The sequence below is a fragment of the Artemia franciscana genome, chromosome 10 (assembly GCF_032884065.1).
Source record: "Artemia franciscana chromosome 10, ASM3288406v1, whole genome shotgun sequence".
NCBI classification, from domain to species: domain Eukaryota; kingdom Metazoa; phylum Arthropoda; class Branchiopoda; order Anostraca; family Artemiidae; genus Artemia; species Artemia franciscana.
In genome coordinates, this window is record NC_088872.1 from 38,610,242 (window position 1) to 38,633,210 (window position 22,969).

Sequence of the window (22,969 nt, forward strand, 5' to 3'; positions counted from 1 at the left end):
TCTGGAATTTTATGCTGGAGTAAAGTGAAAATTTACATTGTATGGCCACTTTTTTTCCAGGGTTTCTTCGAATGAAGTTCAGAGTAGGGACTACTCCAATTTGGTCTAGAGGTGGTTGTGATGATAGTTTCAAAATAACACATTGATGGAAAGCATAAAAAATGTTTTATTTTTTAGGCGTTACCTTGATTCGTCCTGAAGAGCTAGATTTTCCAAGTACATTAACAGATATCGATTATGACACTTGGATGTTAAGTGGCTCATCCCTTATGAGGGACGGCGAACTAATTCGTAATGGTTACCCGTGCGATCTGGATTCTCTACCTGTTGGAACGCGTCTGGGAATGGCTCGACATGAAGAAGGTTCTCTTCATTATTACGTCAATGGAAGGGATCAAGGACCAGCTTTTAGCTATGTTCCTCCAGGTAAGTATTTTATTATTTTATCTTAATAAGCAAACTTGCACTTGAGATGCATTTCTATGCTAACTTTTGTGTTCTTGTGAAATTGTTGAAGCGCTCTTGGAAGAAAATCAAAAGTATGGTTTCTATAAACTTTAGTCTCTAGTTTCATTTATTGGTTGTGAATATGGGGTTATGTTTCTAACAACTCACTGCAGCACCAAGCCGCCTGAGGCCAACGCAGCTACGCACGCTCATCCTCCATCACAATCTATTCAAATCCTCCCTCTTTACACCCTTCCAAAAAGTTCCCATACCCCTTTAATCTTTCCTTGGGGTATCCTCCCGCCACATTTAGGGCTTACCTGTTTTTCACTTGGCCTGAGATTGTTGGCCGATAAGGACAATCTTTGGCAATCTTAAATAAAATAAATTGTAAGGTTTTTGTGCTTCACAATTGGACGAACAATATGGAAGTTCTAATCTGCAGGGAAATTTGAAGAGTTTTCTTATGGGGGAGGGAAGGGGGGGGGTGCTAACTTCGAAACCGAACTCTAAAGACAAGCAAATCATATAGAATATATAATACATTATAGAAAAAAATGTATGAACTTTTCGAGATATCATCGGGACACGGGTACAAAGCCCCTGCCCCTGTAGATGTTGATAATTCTTTGTCAGACGATTTTTGGAAATCGTGCGAGTTTTAAAAAATTCGGTTTTAGGATTTTTTATTTTTTTCAGAGTGGGTACAATTGACATTTTCAACAGGATTCATGGGGTATGTTTAGTTTTTCTCTGATAGCAATGCAAATATTTTGGTGTGAAATACTAAGCCTTTGAAAGTGGCTGAAATTCAGTACACTTTTTAACGCATATGTATTAATTGTGGTGCTAAGTTACTGTGGTCTTTGGGTCCCAGACTTTACATTTTGTAAAAATTGGATAGAACTGTATTCTTGTATCGCTGTTTTACTTCTTTTTTTAGGGAAGGGGTGGGGGCGTCTTAGGCCAATTTTGTGTGGTCTTGAATTTCCGTGTAGGTAGCCCCAAATGTATACCATTTTAATGCTATGTTCGACCACTCTTCAACTATCCTATTAAAAAATAGATATTATTTTACCTTTGAGTATATTTGAAATAATATATGATTAATCATTTTCGGGGTTGAATTTCAATATCCTGCACAGTCTATTTCCCTAGTAAGCTCAGATTTCAACCTGTACTTTTTCAAATAAATGATAGTGAAACCTAAATAGTTATTGCACAGGCATTCTCCAGATTGTCATATCAATTTATGGCTTGTAGGAAAGCTACTCAATTCTTCATATGCTATTAGCCCGGAAAACAAGAAATGATAGGAGTGAGAATTTTGGTCTGAGCAAAGTTTAGCGAGTAACTTGCTAAGTGAAATCAAACATGCGCCTTACATGTCGAAAAATGTGCTCTTTCCTGAATGGAAAAATTAAACTTCAAAGCTAGTTGTATTGATCACGAAAAGACGTTTAAGTGAGCGAGTCTTTGTGCCTGTGTGACTAGAATGCCAAAATTGCGTTAATTTTTGTATGTGTATTTTGACACATATAAATATGTGTATACACGAAATGTGTATTTTTGTATCATTAGTTATCATAAGGCACGTTTATCTTGTGCACAGACTGCCTTCAGCGTGTTATACACAAGTAAAAAGCCATACATACAGTTAGCTTCTTGTGTTTGGCTTTGAAACATTCTGTAAATTATATTTTCAAATGGGTAAGGGATTTCAACTAAAGAGTTCAGTATTGAAGTTGACCAAGTTCACTAGCTTACCAAGTTGACCAAGCTTAGTGTCTATCTCTCTTTCGCTTAAGCACTGCTCTTACCCTGCATTGTGGACGCAACAATCCAAAGCGTTCATATCGCATAGGAGATGCTCAGCTTGAGCCAGTCACTGAAAAGAATGACCTGGGGTTATTGCTGACAATGAGTTAAAATTTCACTGCCACATACAAGCTCAGGTTTCCAAAGTAAACCGACTGTTAACAGTTTCCCCACTGTTAGATGTATGTGAAGGTACCTGAGAGTGTTCCAAGAAGAGTGACAAAGCTTATCACTGCATTGCAAGTTGAACGTATCAACTCTTTCAACTCCATACTTTAGTATACCACAGGAAAAGTGGAGACGTAATAAATACTCGTAATCTGCTAGAAAGTGACCTCATGTTTTTCTCCATCTCTGTCAACCAAGACAAGAGGACACCAAGGAGCTGTAGGCCACCTATTGCATCAAGCGAGAGCGCAAACAGTTCTACTCAGTCCGGTCTGTCCCACTCTGGAACAGCGTTTCTGGAGTCACTGTCCAGTCTCAAACCCTTGAAGCCTTCAAGAAAGGAGTCGACCAAGACTGGGCCAACGCTGAATGGAGACTGAGCTGGGATGTCAGATCATAACATAGAGACACCACCAGCATTGAAGGTAATTTTAGGTAAAGTTTTTTTTAAGGCCAATGGTGTTGGATTTAACGCCATTATTGCTAATTATGGCATTAATGGTGCTAATCACAACAACTGTGAAATTAGAGATATTTACTCATTTTTAGTTTATGTGTAATTTGGATAGAAATGCATAGAGTCAGTTTCTCTGTGTGAGACTGAGGTGTAATAATTTATTTTCTTTACCCAGGTGTATACGCTATCATTGATCTCTATGGACAGTGTGCACAAGTTTCACTTATACATAATCCAGTTCCACGTCAAGGAATCTCAGTATTAAAAGGAAGACCTGGATATGATTTAACTATGGATGTCGTCATTCCTCATACCTTTTCTACGTGTTGTGGACCAGGAATCATATTAAAAGGTATTTTTTTTTTCTTCTCAGCTTTTTCCTTAAGTTTTCTAGCAAAACCATAGAAAATTTAAGAAACAAGGAAACAACCAGATATTTATCAAAAAAAAAATTGTACAAACTTGGTCGATTCCTCATCATGAAAAAAAGAAAATCCGCAGTTCCAAATGATTTTAAAATCTATAAACTTTTCGGAAAAAAATTATGATTATGTTGTAAGTTCAATTATGTGAATTGTTGTAATAACAAATCATATAAAAAATTAAAGCTTTTTTCCAAAGCCTCTTTTCCTGTAGTAGATCTACATTTGATGTACATCTGTCATTCGCTGACAGATGTGATGTCATTCGCTTATATGATAGTACCTTGAGGCCTCAGTCACCAATACGCTACAAATCTTGAACGCTAGAAAAGCCTGCTGAATTAGAGCTGTTACATTTTCTTTTTATTGGGGAAAATATATTTCCGGCGTTATAAATATATGGCTTTATTTTTGTAGGAGAAAAGCATCAACAAAATGCTTACAATAAGGCGTGCAATTTCTGTATCTGGCCCTACGGCCAAGAAAACTTTTTTTGTTATGGAAGTGATTTAACGAATTCTTGGGGCCATGACGTGCATTGTTGTCTAAGGTTATTTGTTAGGATTGTCATTCTAGAGGCTTTTTGTCATTTCTTGAGTCTGGGAAGGGGGCATGCATCTCGACCTTTCTTGTTATGATTTCCATGCACCTTGGATCCCAATAATCCATAAGGACCAACTGGTGAGGGTTTTGGGTAAGAGGAGCCGCTGCTAGAGACGCTGACGTTCTTCAAAATAAAAGAAATTGAAAAAGCTCTGCAATAAACCATAAACATCGAAATTTAAAACTTTTAACTCAATCTTTAAAACTGTTAACTTCATTCATGAAAAATTCTTTGAGTATCTGTCCATTTAATTTTATCTTTTCTTTTTGTTGGTCAAAACTTCAAAAAAGTGTTTTTTTTTAATGAAGAGAAACTATTTAAATAATTGTTTGTGTTTATATATGTATTGCTGAAAACTCAGCTTTTTGAGAAGTTTTGTTTGTTGTATGCGACCTAGATCCACTATGATATCTACGGGGGCCCATCTGAACGCTAGACACCCTCCTTGACAAAGTTGGGGCGAGGGGCCTCGTTGATTTATTTTTTGTGAATTCGTACCGAATAATCAAAGTAAATACTTCCTACATAGTTTTTTATACCTATATTCACGGCGCCAGGTACTTAAAGGTATCTAGTATGCCGCCATTTCTTTACCTCGTACCTAAACCTCGAGGTTTTGAATATCCGCCATCTTTTGAAGGAGTAAACAGAGGAATTTGTAGGAATAATATCCCTAGGAAAGATCATCCTAGATAGAAGTGCTACGCCGGATGAACCTGTTCCTCAAGTGCTCGGTTCTTGACGTGTCCTCCCTTAGATAATTGTACCGAACTGTGTCCCTTCACGTCTGTCTTATTGGTTGGAAAAAGGGGGAACAATGCGAGAAAGCTCCTCTGAATGAGGTTAATTCATGTAGCTATAGAAATAAGCCATCGACGCTACATCAAACCTTTTATTTAGAGGCTTGGGTAAGTAATGTGTAGAGGCGCAGACTGCCGCGTTGAGCATATTCTGAATCTTCGGGACTGGTGCCAACAGCGTTTTCTGGGCCATCATATAGTGGGCATCCATGTTCAGCTGTGGGTCTGATGAAGGACTTGCAAAGTGGAATAATCGAGCTGGAAGGAAGAAGGTTTTTACAGCGAAGAGTGACCTCGGGATTTCTCGCGCAGGAGGTTCTCAGCCGATCAAGGTGGTTATTCCAAGAGAGATTGTTCGAGAAATGGATCCCCAGTAGACGAAGCTAGTCGACTCTTTATGATTTAATTTTTGAAAATGAAACTGGGGTGTTCTTGCGGTGCCTTTGATCGGGTAATATGAAGCTCCTTGTTTTTGATGCATTAAAGTTGATCATTTATGTATCAGACCGCTTTTCAACTTGAGGAAAATCCGTCTGTTGAGAAAGGGAGACTTGTCTTGGGTCTTCGTGTTTTGGGATGGCTGTGCGTGTCGTGGTATCGTCGGAAAAGTGACACAGAGGGCTTGAAAGGTTGTTCTCCATGTCATTTAATGTAGATAAGGAAGAGCGTTGGTCCTAAGACACTGCCTTGGGGAAACCCTGTTTTCAGTGAATATTCACAGGAAATAAACCCGTCGAGGACAACCTGTAGTGAATGATCTGAAAAAAAAGCTCTCAATCACTCTTAACAGACATCCACGAACACCGTACGCATGGCAATGTCAAATGACAATAGCCTGAGTTCTTACCTCGCCACCAAAGTTCGACCCACTCCTGATGCTAGGCGGCTAGGTAGTCTAATGTTGAGTGTTACCCCAGAATCCATATTTCCGGTATATTGAAAAGTGCAGAATGGCCCTTGTCTTGGGCTATATCTGTTCTAGTGCCGTTATCTAAAAAGGAGGATAGATTAGACCATGGGAATTATAGAGGCATAAGCCAAAGTAATGTGCTTAGTAAGGTTTTTGCTAAGATATTATGTTGTAGGATAGATAATTGGATAGACCAAAATGGAATTTTATCAGATTCGCAGACAGGTTAAAAAAAAGGCTAAAGTCCTATAGATATAGATATAGTCCTAAAGATATATAGATATAGATATAGTTCTATAGATATAGTCCTATAGTCCTATAGATATAGTCCTATAGATTTTTATTTTATTAGGAATGATTAGGAAACAGATTAGGAGAAAAGAGGGCAGGCTCTTTGTTGCATTTTTGGATTTAAGAGTGGCGTTTGATGGAGTGGATAGAAGTTTAATGATAGAGTTGTTGTTAGCACTAGGGCTACTAATCGCATTTGTCTTTGTATAATATAGTTAAGAATGTAGTACGGATAGGCAAGGATTTATCTAGGGTTATTAGGAGTAGACTTGGTGTTAAGCAGTGATGTACAATTTCCCCAAGGTTATTCTCATCGTATGTTAATGATTTTGAAGAATATTTGATAGACAGAGGCTCCCCAAAAATTAAGCTTTCAAGTGCAAGCGTTATGGCATTACTTTTTGAAGATGACATAGTATTAGTAGCGGAAATTAAAGAACATTTGCAACAACTGCTAGATCTAGTATCTTTTTATTTTAGGAATAAGAAACTAGTATTAAACATGCAGAAGTCGGTGGTAATGGTTCTTAGGAAAAGTGGAGAACAGATAGATTCGCTGTGTCAGTTTATGTATGAAGGTAGGACACTAGACTATATAGATGAATTTCAGTACTTAGGTTGTAGGGTTTCGTCAGATGGGAAATGGAAGAAACATCTCAAGATAGTAGAAAGTAAGGGAAAATGACTACTAGGATTGTTAAGTAAAAGTAGTATCAAGGAAACTAGAGATGTAGGACTGCTAAAGTATGTTTTTAATGCTAGGGTTAGATCGGCTTTGCATTACGGGGCGGAGCTTTGGGGGTTTAGTAAGGGGTTGAATTTAGAAAGAATGTAGTTGAGGTTTTCTAAGCGTATGTTAGGCCTTGTTAATAAGTTTAATGGGTTAGTACTAAGAGCGGATACGCTGATAAGTAGATTTTGGGAAGTAGGTGTTACTTAACTGTTAGTTTGGTTTTCTTAAGGAACGATCTGCAGAGATCCAACTGCTTTGTGCCACAGATGATCGGAAGAAAAACATCGACAAGGGGTTCCAGATTGATCTCATACTTGGATCTCAAGAAAGCCTTTGACAAAGTTCCCCATAAGCGTCTCGTCAAGAAGCTCAGGAAATACGGTCTCTCCTCATCCGGGTCCTCATTCAGTCTTCTTCAATGGATTACGGACTTCTTAACTGGCAGAAAGCAAGTTGTGTGCGTAGAAGGTTGTCTCAGCAATACCGAAGAAGAAGTTCTTAGCGGAGTACCCCAGGGGTCAATTCTCGGCCCCCTTCTGTTTAATCTCTACATCAACGACCTAGTTGAGGGCATCAAATGTGACATCCTTCTCTACGCGGACGACACAAAGCTCTATCGTGTCATCTCGTCATGTGAAGACATTCACCACCTGCAGGCGGATCTCCAACGAATCGATGACTGGATGAAGAAGTGGATCATGGAAATCAATACCCAGAAAAGTCATATCCTCACTCTGGGTCCACAAAACTTTTCGTCCTCATACTTTCTTGGTTCTGCTGCACTCACTCTTAGTAGAGAAGAAAGAGACCTAGGCATCTTAGTCGATTCTGAACTGAACTTCAGTAGCCACTATGAAGCTGTCGTCAAGAAGGCTTCCAAAGTTGCTGGTATGATCAAAAGAAACTTCTCGTGCGGGGACGACAAAATGCTTGCTACGCTCTATAAGTCCCTTGTCCGCCCGATTCTTGAGTATGGACATTGTTCTACAAGACCATACTACAACAAGGACATAGATGCTCTCGAAAATGTTCAGAGGAGGATAACTAAATTCTCTCCCAGGTTAGGCTTCCTTCCTTACGAAGAGCGGCTTAGAAAGCTTGAAATCCCAACCCTCGCCTATAGATTCCATCGTGGTGATCTTATTGAAATGTACAAGCTCTGCAATGGAGCCTATGATAACGTACCAGCCCAGAGAATCGTGCAGTTCAATAAAAATCATCTCCGAGGACATCAGTACAAAGTGAGTATGGAACGCTTTTACAAGGACATGGGCCGATGGACTTTCGGCAACCGAGTTGTTCAGCATTGGAACAACTTACCAGAAAGAGTAATCTGCTCCACAAACCTACGGACATTCAAGAAGGAAGTTGATGAATATTATTCAAGTGACATTTTCTCCTTATGCAAATTTAGAAGAAATACAAATTAAGATTTTTGTTTTGTAGAGGCTTAACGGCCTGCCATCAAATTTGCGAATATATTTATTTATTTATTTATTTATTAAGTATAAATAATATTGGAAAGTTCGTTCGGGTAGGTATGAGGTATCGTGATTTTTTCTTAAATAATTAGTTTTAATGCCTTTTCAGTCTTTGTTTGTTGCTGTATTTTTTTACTTGTTTTGTGTATGTCGCCATGGCCCAATTGGGCTTTTCGTGTGAATAAATCTATTTATCTATCTATCTATCTATTAGCGATCGCCTAGAAGGTTGTTTGATTCTAGGAGCTGTTGAAATGCTTTATTGGAGACGCTCCCATAGACTGCCAACACAGGGGAGGAGGTTAATAGGCCTATAGAGGCCCATGATCGTTGGATCGCCATCTGGCTTTAAGGAAGGCATAACAAGGGCGGATATCCGTGTTTTTGGGAAGGCTCCGGAGCGTAAGGATATCCGGAAAAGCAATAACAATTGTTCAGCTAGTTCGGCGCTGCAAGATTTGAGGACAACATTTGGTATTTTGTCAGGATTTGTGGCTTTCGTCCCATCAAGATGTTGCAGAATCCGAAGGATTCACACGATTCAGGAAAGTGCATGTTCGATCTGAGAAATTTGGCACTTCTCTACCGTCTTCATCCAGAATCGAGAATTTGGTAAAAGCCTTAGCAAATGCTTTAGTCTTTTCCTGTGGATCTTGTACCAAAGGCCTGTTAATCTGTAGAGAAGGAATTGAAGTCCCCTTGGACGATGGTAAAGCCTTCTTGACAATTCTCCAGCAACTCTTTGCCGAAGCATGCTTAACCTCGGTGGCAAATTTCTCCTTATTCTTATCCCGGGACTGCCGAACCGCATGAACTGCATCTTTGCACGTGTTGATGAATGTGATCCTGGTCTATTCGCTCTTTGAAAGCAGCTATCGCTTGTGTGACTTTTGCTTTGCTCCGATAGCCTTTTTACACCGGGCGTTGAACCAAGGTTTGTCCTTACTGGACACCTTGATCTGCTTTGAGGGGATATGTTTTTCAACAGAGTGAACTATGGCCTGCTGATACTTCTCTGCAGCTTTCTCTGGGCTTTCAAGAAGAAAGGGTCTCCACTGCTGAGAACAAATAGTGTTTTTTGAACCGTCCCAATCACCTCTTTTGTATAGCCAGATTGTCCGCTCATGCTTTATTGGAGGCGGAATACGAAAGTTTCCCCGTACAATGACGGCGACGTGGTCACTTGTGAAAGCATGAGTGTCTACTTTAAAGGAGCCAAGGTGATCTGTAAGAAAAAGGTCAAGGCGAAATGATTCGCTTGGGCCGTGATATGTGTCAAAATTGACAATTTGTTCCAGCCCCTATGAGAGAGATAGATCATGCAAGCCTGATCCTTCCTTATCAGTATTTTTGCTGCGCTGCCACATGACGTGATGATTTAGGGGAGGAGATTTACTGGCATTGCTTGCAAAACAATCAGAAATTAAATAAAAAAAATTGAACTGAAAGTAAGGAGCTACATTAAAACTCAAAACAAAAAGAAATTATTTCGTATATGAAGAGATTGACCCCTTCTTTATACCTTGCTCTTCACGCTAAAGTTTGACTGTTTGTCTCCATTTGTAAGAACGACTCCTGAAAGACAAGGACCGTTTAATTAGAATAAGAAGCTTTTTAAAAGTGCTAAAAATTTTAGCGTGATAAAGAGCAAGTTATTGACGATAGGGTTAAACACTTCGTTTACGGAATAATTTCTATTCGTTTTGAGTTTTAATGTTGCTCCTTAATTTCAGTTGAAAAACTCTTTTTTTTATTTCATTGTTAGTGGTGAAATTCGTTTTTTAGGCATTAGTATGCAATATTTAAACTGTATCGTAAAGGTCATGGGGAGTCAGGGAGGGATCTCTCATCATATTTATATTACGCCAGATATAATATTGAAAATGAAAAGAAATATTTTTTTTTACAAGTTTTTTAAAATGTGAATTTTAAGAGTGACACTAAAACAAACTCACTGTTTGACTTTTATTCACCGATGCTTCAAGGACGAATGCTCTAGTAAAAGAGCAGTGTGATTAAAAGTTTTTTTTTTACTGGGTATTGGAAATGGAATTGAAAATCATATAATCTCGAAAACGGCTCCAAATTTTTTTAGGGAATATTTTTTGGGCATTTTTTTTTATATTTTAGCCAGGGGTTACAACAATTTAAAAACCTTAAAAAAGAAAATGAAAAGTTTGAAGCTTAGTTGTTAGAAAAACATCATTACCGAATTTCTTTTGTTAAAATTACACGCAATGTCTTTTTAAGACATGGAAAAAAAGTTGAAAAAAATTTGAAGTTCAATTCAGAATCACTGAAGTTACTATGTAAACTGGAAAAATATTTATGGTGCTTGAGCAATAAATTTAATGTTTTAGTACAAACTAGAAAAATACCTGTAAATTTTTATAATAGTTTTTTTTTGATAAAATCAAAGTCGCTAAATGATTAAGCTTACAGGTCTGAACGCATCCAGTTATATAATGTTAGTAGGAAGGCCCAAAAAACAAAAATTTGCAATTATTACAAATTCAAAAACATTAAAAAGAAAACCAAAAGTTTGAAGCCTATTAGAAATCGTCGTTCGAAGTTGAACTTGATTCAATAATAAAATATCTTTGAAAAGACACATTGTGAAAAGACTTTAAATTGCTTAAAGAGTAGAAAACTGGTTATTGCAATAATATTTGTATATATTTTAACAAGGGATTACAGCAATTCAAAAACCATAAAAAAATCCAAAAATTTGAAGCATAGTAGAAATTGTTATTAGAAGTTGGGCTTGATTCAATAATCAAATATCTTGGAAAAACTTAGTATGAAAAGACAATAAATTGCGTAAATAGCAAAAAACGGGTAAAGCGCCAAGCTCTTTACGCTAAAATTTTTGTTGCTTTAAAAAGTAGAGTTGTGACAAAGAGTCAAACTTTAGCGTAAAGAGCGAGACTTTGAGGAGGGGACAGTTCTTTCATATACGGAATAATTTCTTTTAGTTTTAAGTTTTAATGTCGCTCCTTACTTTCAGTTCAAAAACTTGTTTTTATTATTTAATATCCTATAAGAAGACAGTCTTTTTCATCGGGGCGTAAAATCTGAGTGCTGAAACTAAATTTTACTGTCATTAATCTGGCTTAGATGTTCTTGTATGTAGTCTGCAGCGGAGAGTGTCACCTATCAGAGCTTCTTTAGATCTAATACGGAAGAATTTACCACTCCTATAGGGATTACTCCTTAGTGATAGATACATGCCATTTATTTATTTTTCTATACCTTCGTGAATTTATCAAATTTGTCTGGTATTCTGAGGAAATATTAGGTCATTTAGTAGGAACCTTACTGAGAATAATATCGACAAATTTAATAGTCAAATTTATTTTCTATTACTTTTTTTCCTTTAGCTGAACCTCTTCAATATTTCCTACCAAAATGTTGGTGTCCAGTTCTTCTTTCCTATTCTTTTCATCTGATATAAAACAAGTGATTAATCCAGATTAAGACATTTTTTTTATTTGTTTCATAAAATCGAACAACTTCGTTTGTTATTTCTGCAGTCTGTATCTTCGAAATGTTGTTTGTATTATTGGGCCATATCATTTCTGTAAGCACCATTCGATACGTAGCCCCTTCTTTTACATTACAGTGCAGCAAAGTTGTGTGCTATAGATGAGCATCTAACTAGATTTAATCATATGCTTCGCTAAAACAAGTATATCGACGCTCATTTCTTCATACTTTTTCATTTCAGATGTGAATACAGTTGCAGTGAGAGGCGAGTACTCCCGTAATGCCCTTGTATGTGCGTCTCATCAACTAAACAGAGATGAAAATTTTGAAATTCGAGTAGAAAGCAGACATCCATTATTCGCTGGGAGTCTTAAATTTGGGTTCATAACTACAGATCCTCCGAGCGAAAACTTGGCAAATATAGTCGCCAGTCTCGATCGTTGGTTTATCAGTGGCTCCAGTCTGTATCACAATAGCAACAAAGAACAAAAATTTATGTCGTCATCCTTTGAACGGTTGGGACCTGACGACAGAGTGACTATGAAAAGGGGCAAAACTGGGGTGGTTGTATTTCAGGTTAATGGCTTAGATTTAGGCGTTGCTGCTCCTAATCATTATAATACAATATACCCTTTTGTTGAACTGGACGGGGCGGTTGACCGTGTTAGAATTGTCAGTAATGGGAATCCTGCATACCATCCTAGTTCACCTGGAGGCGAATCCTTGTCAATGGGCTCCTTAAGTGCAAATCTACCAGCTTCTCTTGTTCAGGACGTCAATATTGAAGCTGGGCCGTCAAAATCTATTGAAGAAGAGATAAAGTTTAGTGAGATTCATGGTAGAAATATTTGTCTTGTTAATAACGGTTTGAGTGCAAAGCGTACTGCTAGCTATAATCAAGGTATAGTTCTAAGCCGGATGCCAATTGTAAAAGGTCAGAAATGTGAAGTAAGGATTGAAAAGCTGACAAACAGATGGAACTCATCTCTAATGGTTGGGCTTGTTTGTCAACCAACTGAAAAAAATCCTCTTCCTGTAACCGCTTTAGGGTTTCGTCGAAGTGCGTGGGTGGTAAGTGCTGACACATTGTTCGTCAATGGTCAAAAAGCGAAAAGTCGTCTGCCATTTAATTTAGATAACATTGCTGTCCATTCTACAGTTGGGCTTTCCTTGTCTTTAGATGGAGATTTCCATATTCTAATTGATGGAAAAGATTTAGGAAAGGTAGCCTCTGGTATAAGTGATCCTTGTTACGCTGTCTTTGATCTTTACGGTCAATGTGAAGAAATCCAATTGATCAATCCAGAACTGATAGTTAGTGGCTACTATGAGAAGGCCGATTTCGACTGCTCTATTAAGGAAAAAGAAAAGCAAAACGCAGCTATTGCCACAGGTATTGCTGGCTCGTTTAAGCACGGCTGCAACTATATTAATATATGCAAGCTGTTTAAGTCTTTCATTGGTATCCCTTCCTTGTATTTTGTTCCTGAAGTAACTTGTTACTGTGGCAGCTGTTCAAATGAATATAAATTCAGTGGATCTGAGAAAAATTCAAAGGACCATCATCTCATAGGCTGGTGTAGATTCCCCTTCTCATTGTCAAGGTTTCGTGAAAATACGCCAGTAAACGTTGAAGGTTCCGATAGATGGCCCTCTGCCTATTACCCAGCAGAAGTGTGTCACATAAGACAGCTTTTAGACGCTGGACAGCTTTATCCTTCTGACGGACTTGGATTGACAAAACCGAAAAATCCTGTCGAAACTGATTCAAAAACGGAAGAAGTAGAAAGTCCTCAGCTTGTTTTTTACCCTGTTTTACCAAATTCTTCTGGGAGAAATACAGTACCTTTTCGCTACAAGAAGCAGCTATACTCATGTCAAGTAGCATTTCAGCTACTTGTTCAACCCGGATCCTATAAGGTTTCAGAGAATAGAAAATTGGAGGCGTCATCCTCGAGACGAAGTCCAACGAGTGAGCTTTCTGATATTGTAGAGTGGTCTACTAAAGAAAAAGGTGCCACGGTCTTTCAAGCTCTTCTAGTCAAACTCGAGGTCAATAGTCAGTAAATCAACATCCTTTCATCTTTAGCACATAATGTAATTTTTTGCACGTACCTACACATTCTTTCTTTGGCTCTTGTTTTCTTATTTCTTCTTATTTTGATATTATTCAGTCGTTGAAGTATGAACTTTGCTCATACATGTTTGTCATCAAAAGGAAGACTTATCTTTAAAAAAAATTTCTCATGAATTCAGCCGTGATGATTGAATTCAGCTTTCATAAATTAAACTTCCCAGTGCATCTAATAATTAACTTATGCGTCAGACTTATTTTATTTTTGTATTTGCGAACAATTTAGCTGATACAGGGTTATAAATTATTTTGAGGAAATTGAACCTAGTAACATTTTTCAGTTTCATAATTCTTGGCCGTATCCAACGGAAGGATTGGGTCTCCCTCCCATCTGAACCGTGAAAAAAAAACATGCGAAAGAGTTGGTACACTGTTTTTGTTTTGTTGGCTTATATATACCTTTTTCGAACCATTTGACATTTGCACTATGTTTCAACCTGCATAAATGATTCCGCTAAATGAATAATACAGTTTATTTTTACGTTGTTATCTGATGTATTTTTCTTGCTTATGTATGGGCCGAAACGTGAGAGGTGGGAGGGATTCAATAATATTAAAAATCAAACAATGTTACTATTTAATGATCAAGACTTCTTTTTTTTGCGACTAATCCCCCTCCTTAATTATTCCTGGGTAGAGAAATGGCACAACGGTATATTTGTCTTGTATACGGACCTCCTTCAACCTGCGAAAAACCACAAATTCAGTACCTAGTTAGACACTTTTGTTTGGCTTTAAGACATTCTGTTTTGGCATTTTCGGGTTGGAGGGAGGATTACAAATCTACAGAATCTGGTATTGAATTTTACCAAGTCCGGAAATATAGCTTTAGAGATTCAGGTGCCAAGAGCTTAAAGTTTTGTAAGGCCAGTAAATAATTGCAAGATTAACTTAAAATAGATACCATGGTAAGCTTCTCGTAAATGTTGAGACAAATGAACCAAAACAGAGTCTAATGGATTCTCTTCATTTTTGCTTCGAGAGAAAATCAGGTAGTTTTTATTGTAATTCCTAAGTTGTTCAAATGTTTTAGCCAGTAAACGAATTGAACTTATTTTATAAGTGAAATTGGAAGCATTACCGGCTATTTAGAGATAATGATCACTTTAGAAATGTCAAAAATGAAATTTTATGCCGAGCTATCCAAATGTTTCACTGTTGTTTACTTGTGACAATATATCTCTTGAACTTGGGGGGTGGTGGCTGGGTGGGGGAGGTTGCCTTGTTGTGAAAATAAACGCTATATTTTGTTCAATTTTGCTGTTACCAGAAGCATCACTGGTCGAAATTTTAGATGGGGCGGGGTAATCGGTTTTAATGTGACTTTCTGATCAGTTTTACCGCGTGATATAAATGTTCTGATAAACATTGGCAAAACGTTACTAAAATTGTAGTTGCCAAAACAGACAAATATTGAATTAAAATCATTAAGAATGTTATAAAATAACGGTGCTTTGGGTGGCAATCTTACTATATTGATATATACAAATTGGCCTGGAATTTAAGTTCTCAACATACCGAAATCTCATGATGTTATGCTTTTGGGTTTTATCAGGTACGGCCAAATAGGGCTGACTCATGTTATTTCATTTGTATATATATATATATATATGTATATATATATATATATATATATATATACATATATATATATGTTCTAAGTACCTTAAGTTTATTTTTGTTAATGTTGATGTTAAGAATTGAAGTTGAATGTTACCGCATTTTAATTTGAGTTTTTTAGGTCCAGTGTTCCAGCTAGAAATTTTCCTCTTGTTTCACAGGGAAGAGAAATAGTATCATTCAGAATTAATTTTTATTTAATAATTGCTGCTTTTTTTCGTCGTCTTTTATTAATATTTGGCAGCTGCTTAAAATTACAAATTTTAGTTATTTATGAGAAGAGAAAGGGTAAGTGAGGAAGCAGTATCCAAAATTATGTATAACTCTCTTTCTTTTGTTTTGAATTTCCAGTTGTGTGTCCCGTTTTACTATTTTACAAGTGATATTAAAATGTTACTAAATACAAGTCCTAAGAATTTGTGGATTTCGCGGAGATCATTAATAGTTGAAGTTGTTAACCTCGGAATTGTTTATAGTTGACCTCGGAATTGTAGAAACCAGTCTTCACAGGCTTCCATATAAAACCACAAAAAAAACAGAGATAAAAAATTTGGTTGAACCCTGATAATTAGTTATATATATATATATATATATATATATATATATATATATATATATATATATATATATATATATATATATATATATATATATATATATATATATATATATATATTTATATATATATATATATATATATATATATATGGATTCTAGATAGTGTTGTAAATGGTCAAATTGGGTATTCCACGTATTTTACCGTAATTTTATGGACCCCTTTAAAATTGGTATTTTACGGTGCCAGGCTGGGAGAAACAGGTTTGGATATGATATTGTGAATTTAACTGGATACACAGCAGGGCGAAAAAAAGCAATATAATTGTTAATTGCACTCATTCATTCCGTCGTGAAGTCTTTATAATAGAGTGATAAATCGGTATTTGACTAGCCCTTCTCTTACAGCACATCACCCAATCTGCATATGGTTATAATATGGTATGAACAGTTTATGTAACCTTTTTACCAAAAAAATTCAGAAAGCAATATCATTTGGCCTGTGGGCTTGTAGCAATGTTACCCAGTCTAGAGTCTAGAACACGCGTAGCTTTTCTCGGCACCGATATGGTTAATCGGTACTTTAATTCATTAGAACGTTCTACGCTTTGTTAAGTCAGACGACCTTTTAGCCCCGAGACACACTTGGCGTTTTTTTTTTTTTTTTTTTTACTGTTTATTTTACTGAGCGTTTTTTAGTGGTGTATAAGATAGTATTGCGACGGACACATTGGGCGGTAAAAAAAAAAAAAAAAAAAAAAAAAAAAAAAAAAAAAAAAAAAAAAAAAAAAAAAAAAAAAAAAACATTAGCAAAACAGACGTTGACGGCAGCAATGCAGCTGTCTACTGTCACTACAATAAATGATCGTTTATTTTAACGCCCACGCCGAGATGGAAGAGGAACGAAATGGAAGAGGACACACTCGGCCTTCTTTTTTTTCTTTTTTTTTTCACTACTGATGAGTGAGTTTGTTTTTAGATGATATGTGATAGAAAAACCTTAATTATAAGTAATAAATGATTGTTTTTTTCTGGAAAGGGAAAGGACGATTGTGAAAAAAGAAAATGCTATATAATTTTATTGTGGAGTGTCCAAGAATTAAAAAAAGAATTGAAGTGTCAGGGTATTGGGCCCAAATTAGCCCCTGCCTTTGAACCTAAACAAATCAAAGCCAATTTATTATAAACAAGTAAAATGAGTGTTAATTCAGTTTATTAAATAGTATGTTATCAAAACTTGAATTCTTTTACGTTAAGAAAATTTCTACTTATTGCTTTTCCAAATGAGGAAGAATATTACCTTTTTAAGCCAAGGAAAATAAAAAATCTTTGAAAAAACTTATTAAAAGCTGAAAAATGATCGACAAAAAAAAATCTTAACTGGTCTTCTAGCTACAGGGCAACTCTAAAACAGCAATTTTATCGTATTTTTCCTATCGTACTTGGTGTAACACTACTCAGCCCTAGAATTTGAATAAAAGGATAAAGTGAACATGTTGACGAGGCAGAAGAAGCTTTATGGCGTCTGTGCTCGGTATTGCGAGACAGCGAACTAGAAAATTAAACAGGAATTTTATTAATCAAACCAATTCATGAAAGGTGTATTATACGGAAACTGCGAGAGAAGTTACGATTTGTCGTAGCCTCCTCTTCTTTCAAATACATTAAATTTGTTTGTGCTATATATGAGAATAAAACTGCTGCGATTAATTTAGGATATAAGGCTACTAGCTGGTTTTATTTCAAATCGGGAGTTCAGCTGTGCTGTGCTCTATCTCCATTTGTATGGATCATTTTGATGGACTTTGTCTTAAGTAGTACAGTAAAGGCAATGGGAGGACATGGAATCAAATGAAGAGGTAAAACTTTCCTGGACTTAGATAATGCTGATGATTTAAGCACCCTAGATGAAAGTGTCAGCAAAATGAATGAAATTTTAGAGGTTCTGCGAGTCCAAGGTCTTGGAACAGGCTTGAAAATTAATGTTAAGAAGTCTAAGTCGCTAAGACTAGGAATAAGTGAAGATGAAAAGATGACGTTGAGTAACGAAAATATTGATCAAGTGGACAGCTTCACTTATTTTGGTAGTGTTATTGTAAAGTCGCTGGGTGCAGTGAAGATATTAAAAGTAGAATACCCAAGGCCCAAGGTGTTTTTTTTTTCACAGTTGAAAAAAAAGATCAAAAACTAGGAAGATAAGTCTGCGAAACAAGATTAGAATATTGGAAGCTACAATCATAACAGTGGTCAAATGTGGCTCTGAAAAACAGAAGAAGATTTGCTTGATATTATTCAGAGAAATCGCCCATGGATTGTTTTGGGTATCTGACTGACTGACCGTATTTCAAACAATAGACTGCACACAAATTTTGATTCATTCCCACTTTCTAGGGATATAATGAGAGAAAGGTTGAGATAACTAGGGTACGTTCTGCAGATGAAGTATTGCAAATTGCCAATTGCCAAAGATTGTCGCTTTTGGCCAACCATCTAGGGCCAAATGAAAAGAAGGTCTTCCCTATATGGGATGGGAGGATGTCGTAAGGAAAGATTTAAGGAACTTCCCGGGAGATTGTAAAAAGAGGGAAACTTTGAATAGAATGGGATGGCGGAGGAGCGTGCGTAGCTGTGTTGGCCTCGGGTGGCTTGAACCTGCGGGTAGTTGTTATTAGTAGTAGTAACTAAGTACGGATTTTCGCATTTTGTGCTGCAAAACAGCACTTCGGCCTGAATAAGGTCAAAATGCTATCAAATGAGAATTCTAAAAGCCACTTTGTCCCATGTTGAGATACCCATCCTGAAACATATATGTTGTATGCACATAATGAAAGGCTGTTATAGACTGCTTACACAGATAATGGCTAAATAGTACTGCATGTAGCTGCGCACCAATTATTAGGATAGTTACAGTGGATTGTTTTGTGTGTTGGGGGAAAGGGAAAGATTAAAAGAGGATTTTTGGGCCCTACTTTTAAATTTTCGATTGAGGTCCTTGAGATCAACGTGGAAGCAGATTTGCCCCAAGGTATGAAAGTGAAGTTTTCAGTGAATTTTGGGGAGGGGAAGGTGAACTTAATCACAACACGCTGTCTGTATGCAGGTTGTCAAAAGGGTGTAATATCCATATCTTAGGAACAGTTCGGTGTGTGAAGTTGAAACTAACAGGGCTTGTTGTAGGGGATGTTGAACTAATCAAAAGAAAATATTCGCATTCTAATGCTTCTGCTCATACTACTATTATTACTAATTTTATTACTACTACTGCTGCTACTAAACTAAGGATAATAAGGCGAAAAATTTTCCAAAACGAACAGAAATTAGAATAAATAACGGAGCCAAGCTCAAAACGAACAAAAATTAACATGAGTAGTGATGACAACCCCCGTGCCTTCTCAAGGCCAGATTATAACTTGCACTTTACTGAAAACAAAGTACATTTTAAATGTCTTCACTTTTTTTTTTTACTTTAATACATAAAACCAACTCAAACCTTAAGGAAATAATATCGGTATCCCTCTTCGAGTCTCTCATGGACCTAAGGGTTAAACAAAAGTTGTTATATGTAAACTGCTACTACTACAACTTTTTGCTACTAAGGATACTTAGGCATAACCTTTCAGAGAATGTTTAGAGGGAGTATAAAGTTGCCCTTCTCTGAGAACTAGAAACACAGAGAGGTAGATATGAGGTTTGCTCCTCCACTCCATCTAACTTATGGTTGTCGCCTTATGCAGACCTTGGGTAACTTGCCTTACTAAATGCTGTTCCTTATCGTATCAATTTTAATCTATATATTTAGTTACCCCAAGGCCCCAAGGAAACAACCAAACTTTGATAGCGCTTAATTGAGGCAATAGATTAGTATCGGTATTCAAAATTCGGTGACAACCTGATTTTAATGTTAAATTTGATAAGAATAAAAAGAGGAGAAAATGCTGTATTCCGTGCTATTGAATAGATATTCCCCATTGGTTGTCGTCGGAATTGATTGATATGGTATGGTGTGTGCTGCAGTTATCCAAGGAGGTTGTCTCTACTGCCCAGGTTTCGTCACCGAGAAAAAAGGATTTATGGTAAAGTTTAGAGTACTGAATATTTCTAATAGAATACACTTGAATAACTAGTTAAGGCTCGAGTCTGTGGTATTTTAATTAAATGTTTGATAGATAGAGTTGGGAATTAGGTATTTAATATAATGGGTTCTGGGCAGCCTGCCTTCTATAATTCTCTGTTGTAGTTTCCATAATTTTGTTACTAAAGCATTATTTTTTTTTATTATATTGTGGTATATTTCATTATAATTAACCTAGCTTCACTTCTTGAGTGTGGTCGGTATAATACGTAAGTACCCGAATCAGCATAAACAGCGATTCCTATGTTGTACAGGTTATAATGAAATTTTCATTTTTAGAGTTTCGTTTTCTCTTTACTTTCCGTACAATACAGTGAACAGTTTGATACGACTTTAGATTGGCTAGCTGTAGTTTCCTATCTTTATTCTTAGCCCTTTTTCATAGAATGGCAATATTCCATCGCATAAAATGGTTTTTGCTTCAACTTAAGTGAAATGGTATAGGCTAATGCATTTGAGAACTATAGTTCAAAGGAAATGTGAAATAGAAGGATAGATGCCTGGAGGAAACAAGGAGTGGGTATTTAACTAAGGTTTGGAAATAGTTTTTTTCATAAAACTTCAAAAATCCTAATTCATTCATTTTCAGTTGTTTTGTATACTTTTGGCACTTTAAGGGTAGGGAATTTTCTTATGGATGTTCTTGGTCAGCCAAATTTATTTTGCCAATTTTTTATTTAAAATTCTCATACCTATGCATTTAAATAACTAAAGATAGTAAATGTATTTATGCAAGATTATTTGTTTATTTCTTTCCGAAATGCAAAAGCAGGTATAGTTTTGAACGATTGGTAGTTTTACCCTTTTCCTGGTCTTTTCATTGGTTTCCTGGTGGGTATTTTAGTCGTTGGTTGCTTGGTTGGCTTTTTGTTCCCTTTACCAGTAATGCTTGGGTACTTTGGAGTTCCAGTGCCACATCCGGAGCACCGACAAATCTTGTCTGAGCCACAGTAGCCTGTGGCGCAATTTTGTACCTGGCATGAAGTAACGCAGGCTGGTCTTCCAATACCACAGCTTATGGCTTCAGTTTCTTTCATAAAGTGGTTGCAAAAAATAAACAAAGGCAGGATGAATACTATAGCCCCCATTTTCTGAAAAGAAAAAAAAAGTTTAGTTTCAATTGACCAGATTACAAGGTCAGGTTTCCTAAGAATTTGACGTTAACTTTACATTGGAAAGTAAGAAAAGATACCACTGGTACAGTTCAAATCGAAACTGTTCCTAATCACGCAACATCTGAAATTGTCGAATGTGACGCGACGAACTAAAATACACGGAAAAAGTTATCTAGCCAATATGGCTTCTTACCATTTTAGAACGATAAGTAAGACATTTACTTTTAAGTCAGTTAAATAAACTCTGAACTTGAGTTTAGAATTTTAATTGATTTTTGTTAAATGGCGTTTTTCTTTTCTTTATCTAATGTTAGAAAAGATTTCTAGACTTAGAAAATTACTCTATTTGTAAATAAAAAACAAGCGTTTCCAAATGAGGGTAAAGAGTGAAACAAAATTCCATCCTACCCCAGAAAAACACTAAATTTTCCATTTTGGAAGAGATGAGCTGAAACCTCTACTGCAGAGTTCTCTGATATGCGAAATTTAATACTGACATTTCCATTAATATCAGTTTTCTTTTAAGGTGTTTTATCCCTTTTTCTTAAATGATGCAACTTTTTTCGAGCTAATAGCTGTTGATTTGCAGCTTTAAACTTATCCTGAGAACAATCTTTCCACGTATATACTATTATTTTTATTTTTTTAAGTTTTAGTTAAGACTCATTCACAATGAGATTGGTTTGACATATTGTCACCATAGAATTGCTGAGAAGAGGCTGTTTAAAGCTTTCAGTTATGAATTTTAATTGATTATCAGCCTTTCATTTGGAATATTCAACTGTTTTGCACAAAAAAAAAAAAGCAAAAACTGTGATTTTTTTACGCAAACAAACTTAATAGAACGGACTGTCTTCAGCCTTAACTATCAGTTAAATACTAAAGGCATAAAAGGCTATTGGTTGTTTTGTCTTAAAAATAAAAGAATATTGAATAAAAGTGGAAAGTTAAGAGTTAGTTCAAATGTTTGGGGGTTTGAGTCCCCTCCGAACTACTGACGGCAACACTTATGACACCTCAGTAAACTCAAGAACCTCTTCTTTCCTGGGATCCAAAGCTAATTGGTTGAGGCGAATATCTTGCTAACACACAAACAAGAACCGGAGTCTTGAGAAGTTTCTGGGCAAATTGTTGGCGATACAACATGAACGGCATACAACTTATGCCGACGACCTCAACAAGCTACAAGAAACTGAGTCCAGTCTAAAGGCCTAAGCCTCCAAAATTGAATATATATCAGATAGCTTTGGCATGCCAATAACCCAAAGAAGATAAAAGTTAGATACAACACAAAACGTGTACAAAAAAAGGATGTGCTGGCCTTCGAGGCGAAATATCTCCGCCGTATAGGCTTTGAATAAATTTGGATGGAAGAGGAGCGTGCATAGCTGTATTGGCCTTAGGCGTCTTGGTGCTGCGGTGAGTTGCTGCTAGCAGTAGTATTATAACTGGTGTGACGTAGCTAGACAGAACTTGAAAGGAAGACTTTCGTTGGCAACTTAAGCGGGAAACTATAGTTCTCTATAAAGTGCGATTACAGCAAGTGGATGGGTCACATACTCAGCATGGAAAAATCATGCCTGCCAAGAGTTACCTTTGGAGGAAGGATCCGCGGTAGACGCCACGCTGGAATACCTAGGAATAGATGGCGAGACAACTTCGGAGGTGACCTCCTATGCTTTCTCAAAGAGGCTGACGACCAGGTATCACATAGAAAACTGATCAATCAACGTGTGAAGGGGATGGCACTAATGCGACCCATGAGGACGTCCGGGGCACAAGTAAGTAAGAAAGAT

At 36.6% G+C, this 22,969-nt stretch overlaps 1 protein-coding gene across 1 annotated transcript in view; it reads left to right on the plus strand.

Annotated features, from left to right (window-relative positions):
• LOC136032342 (neuralized-like protein 4) overlaps positions 1–15,777 on the plus strand; it is a 17,195-nt gene extending 1,418 nt beyond the window's left edge. The window contains exons 2-4 of the mRNA XM_065712666.1: positions 178–426; positions 3,066–3,242; positions 11,859–15,777. Coding sequence (XP_065568738.1) covers positions 178–426; positions 3,066–3,242; positions 11,859–13,684 — 2,252 coding nt within the window. The 3' untranslated portion in view covers positions 13,685–15,777. The remainder of the gene's footprint in view (positions 1–177; positions 427–3,065; positions 3,243–11,858) is intronic.
• Positions 15,778–22,969: the final 7,192 nt, after the last annotated feature.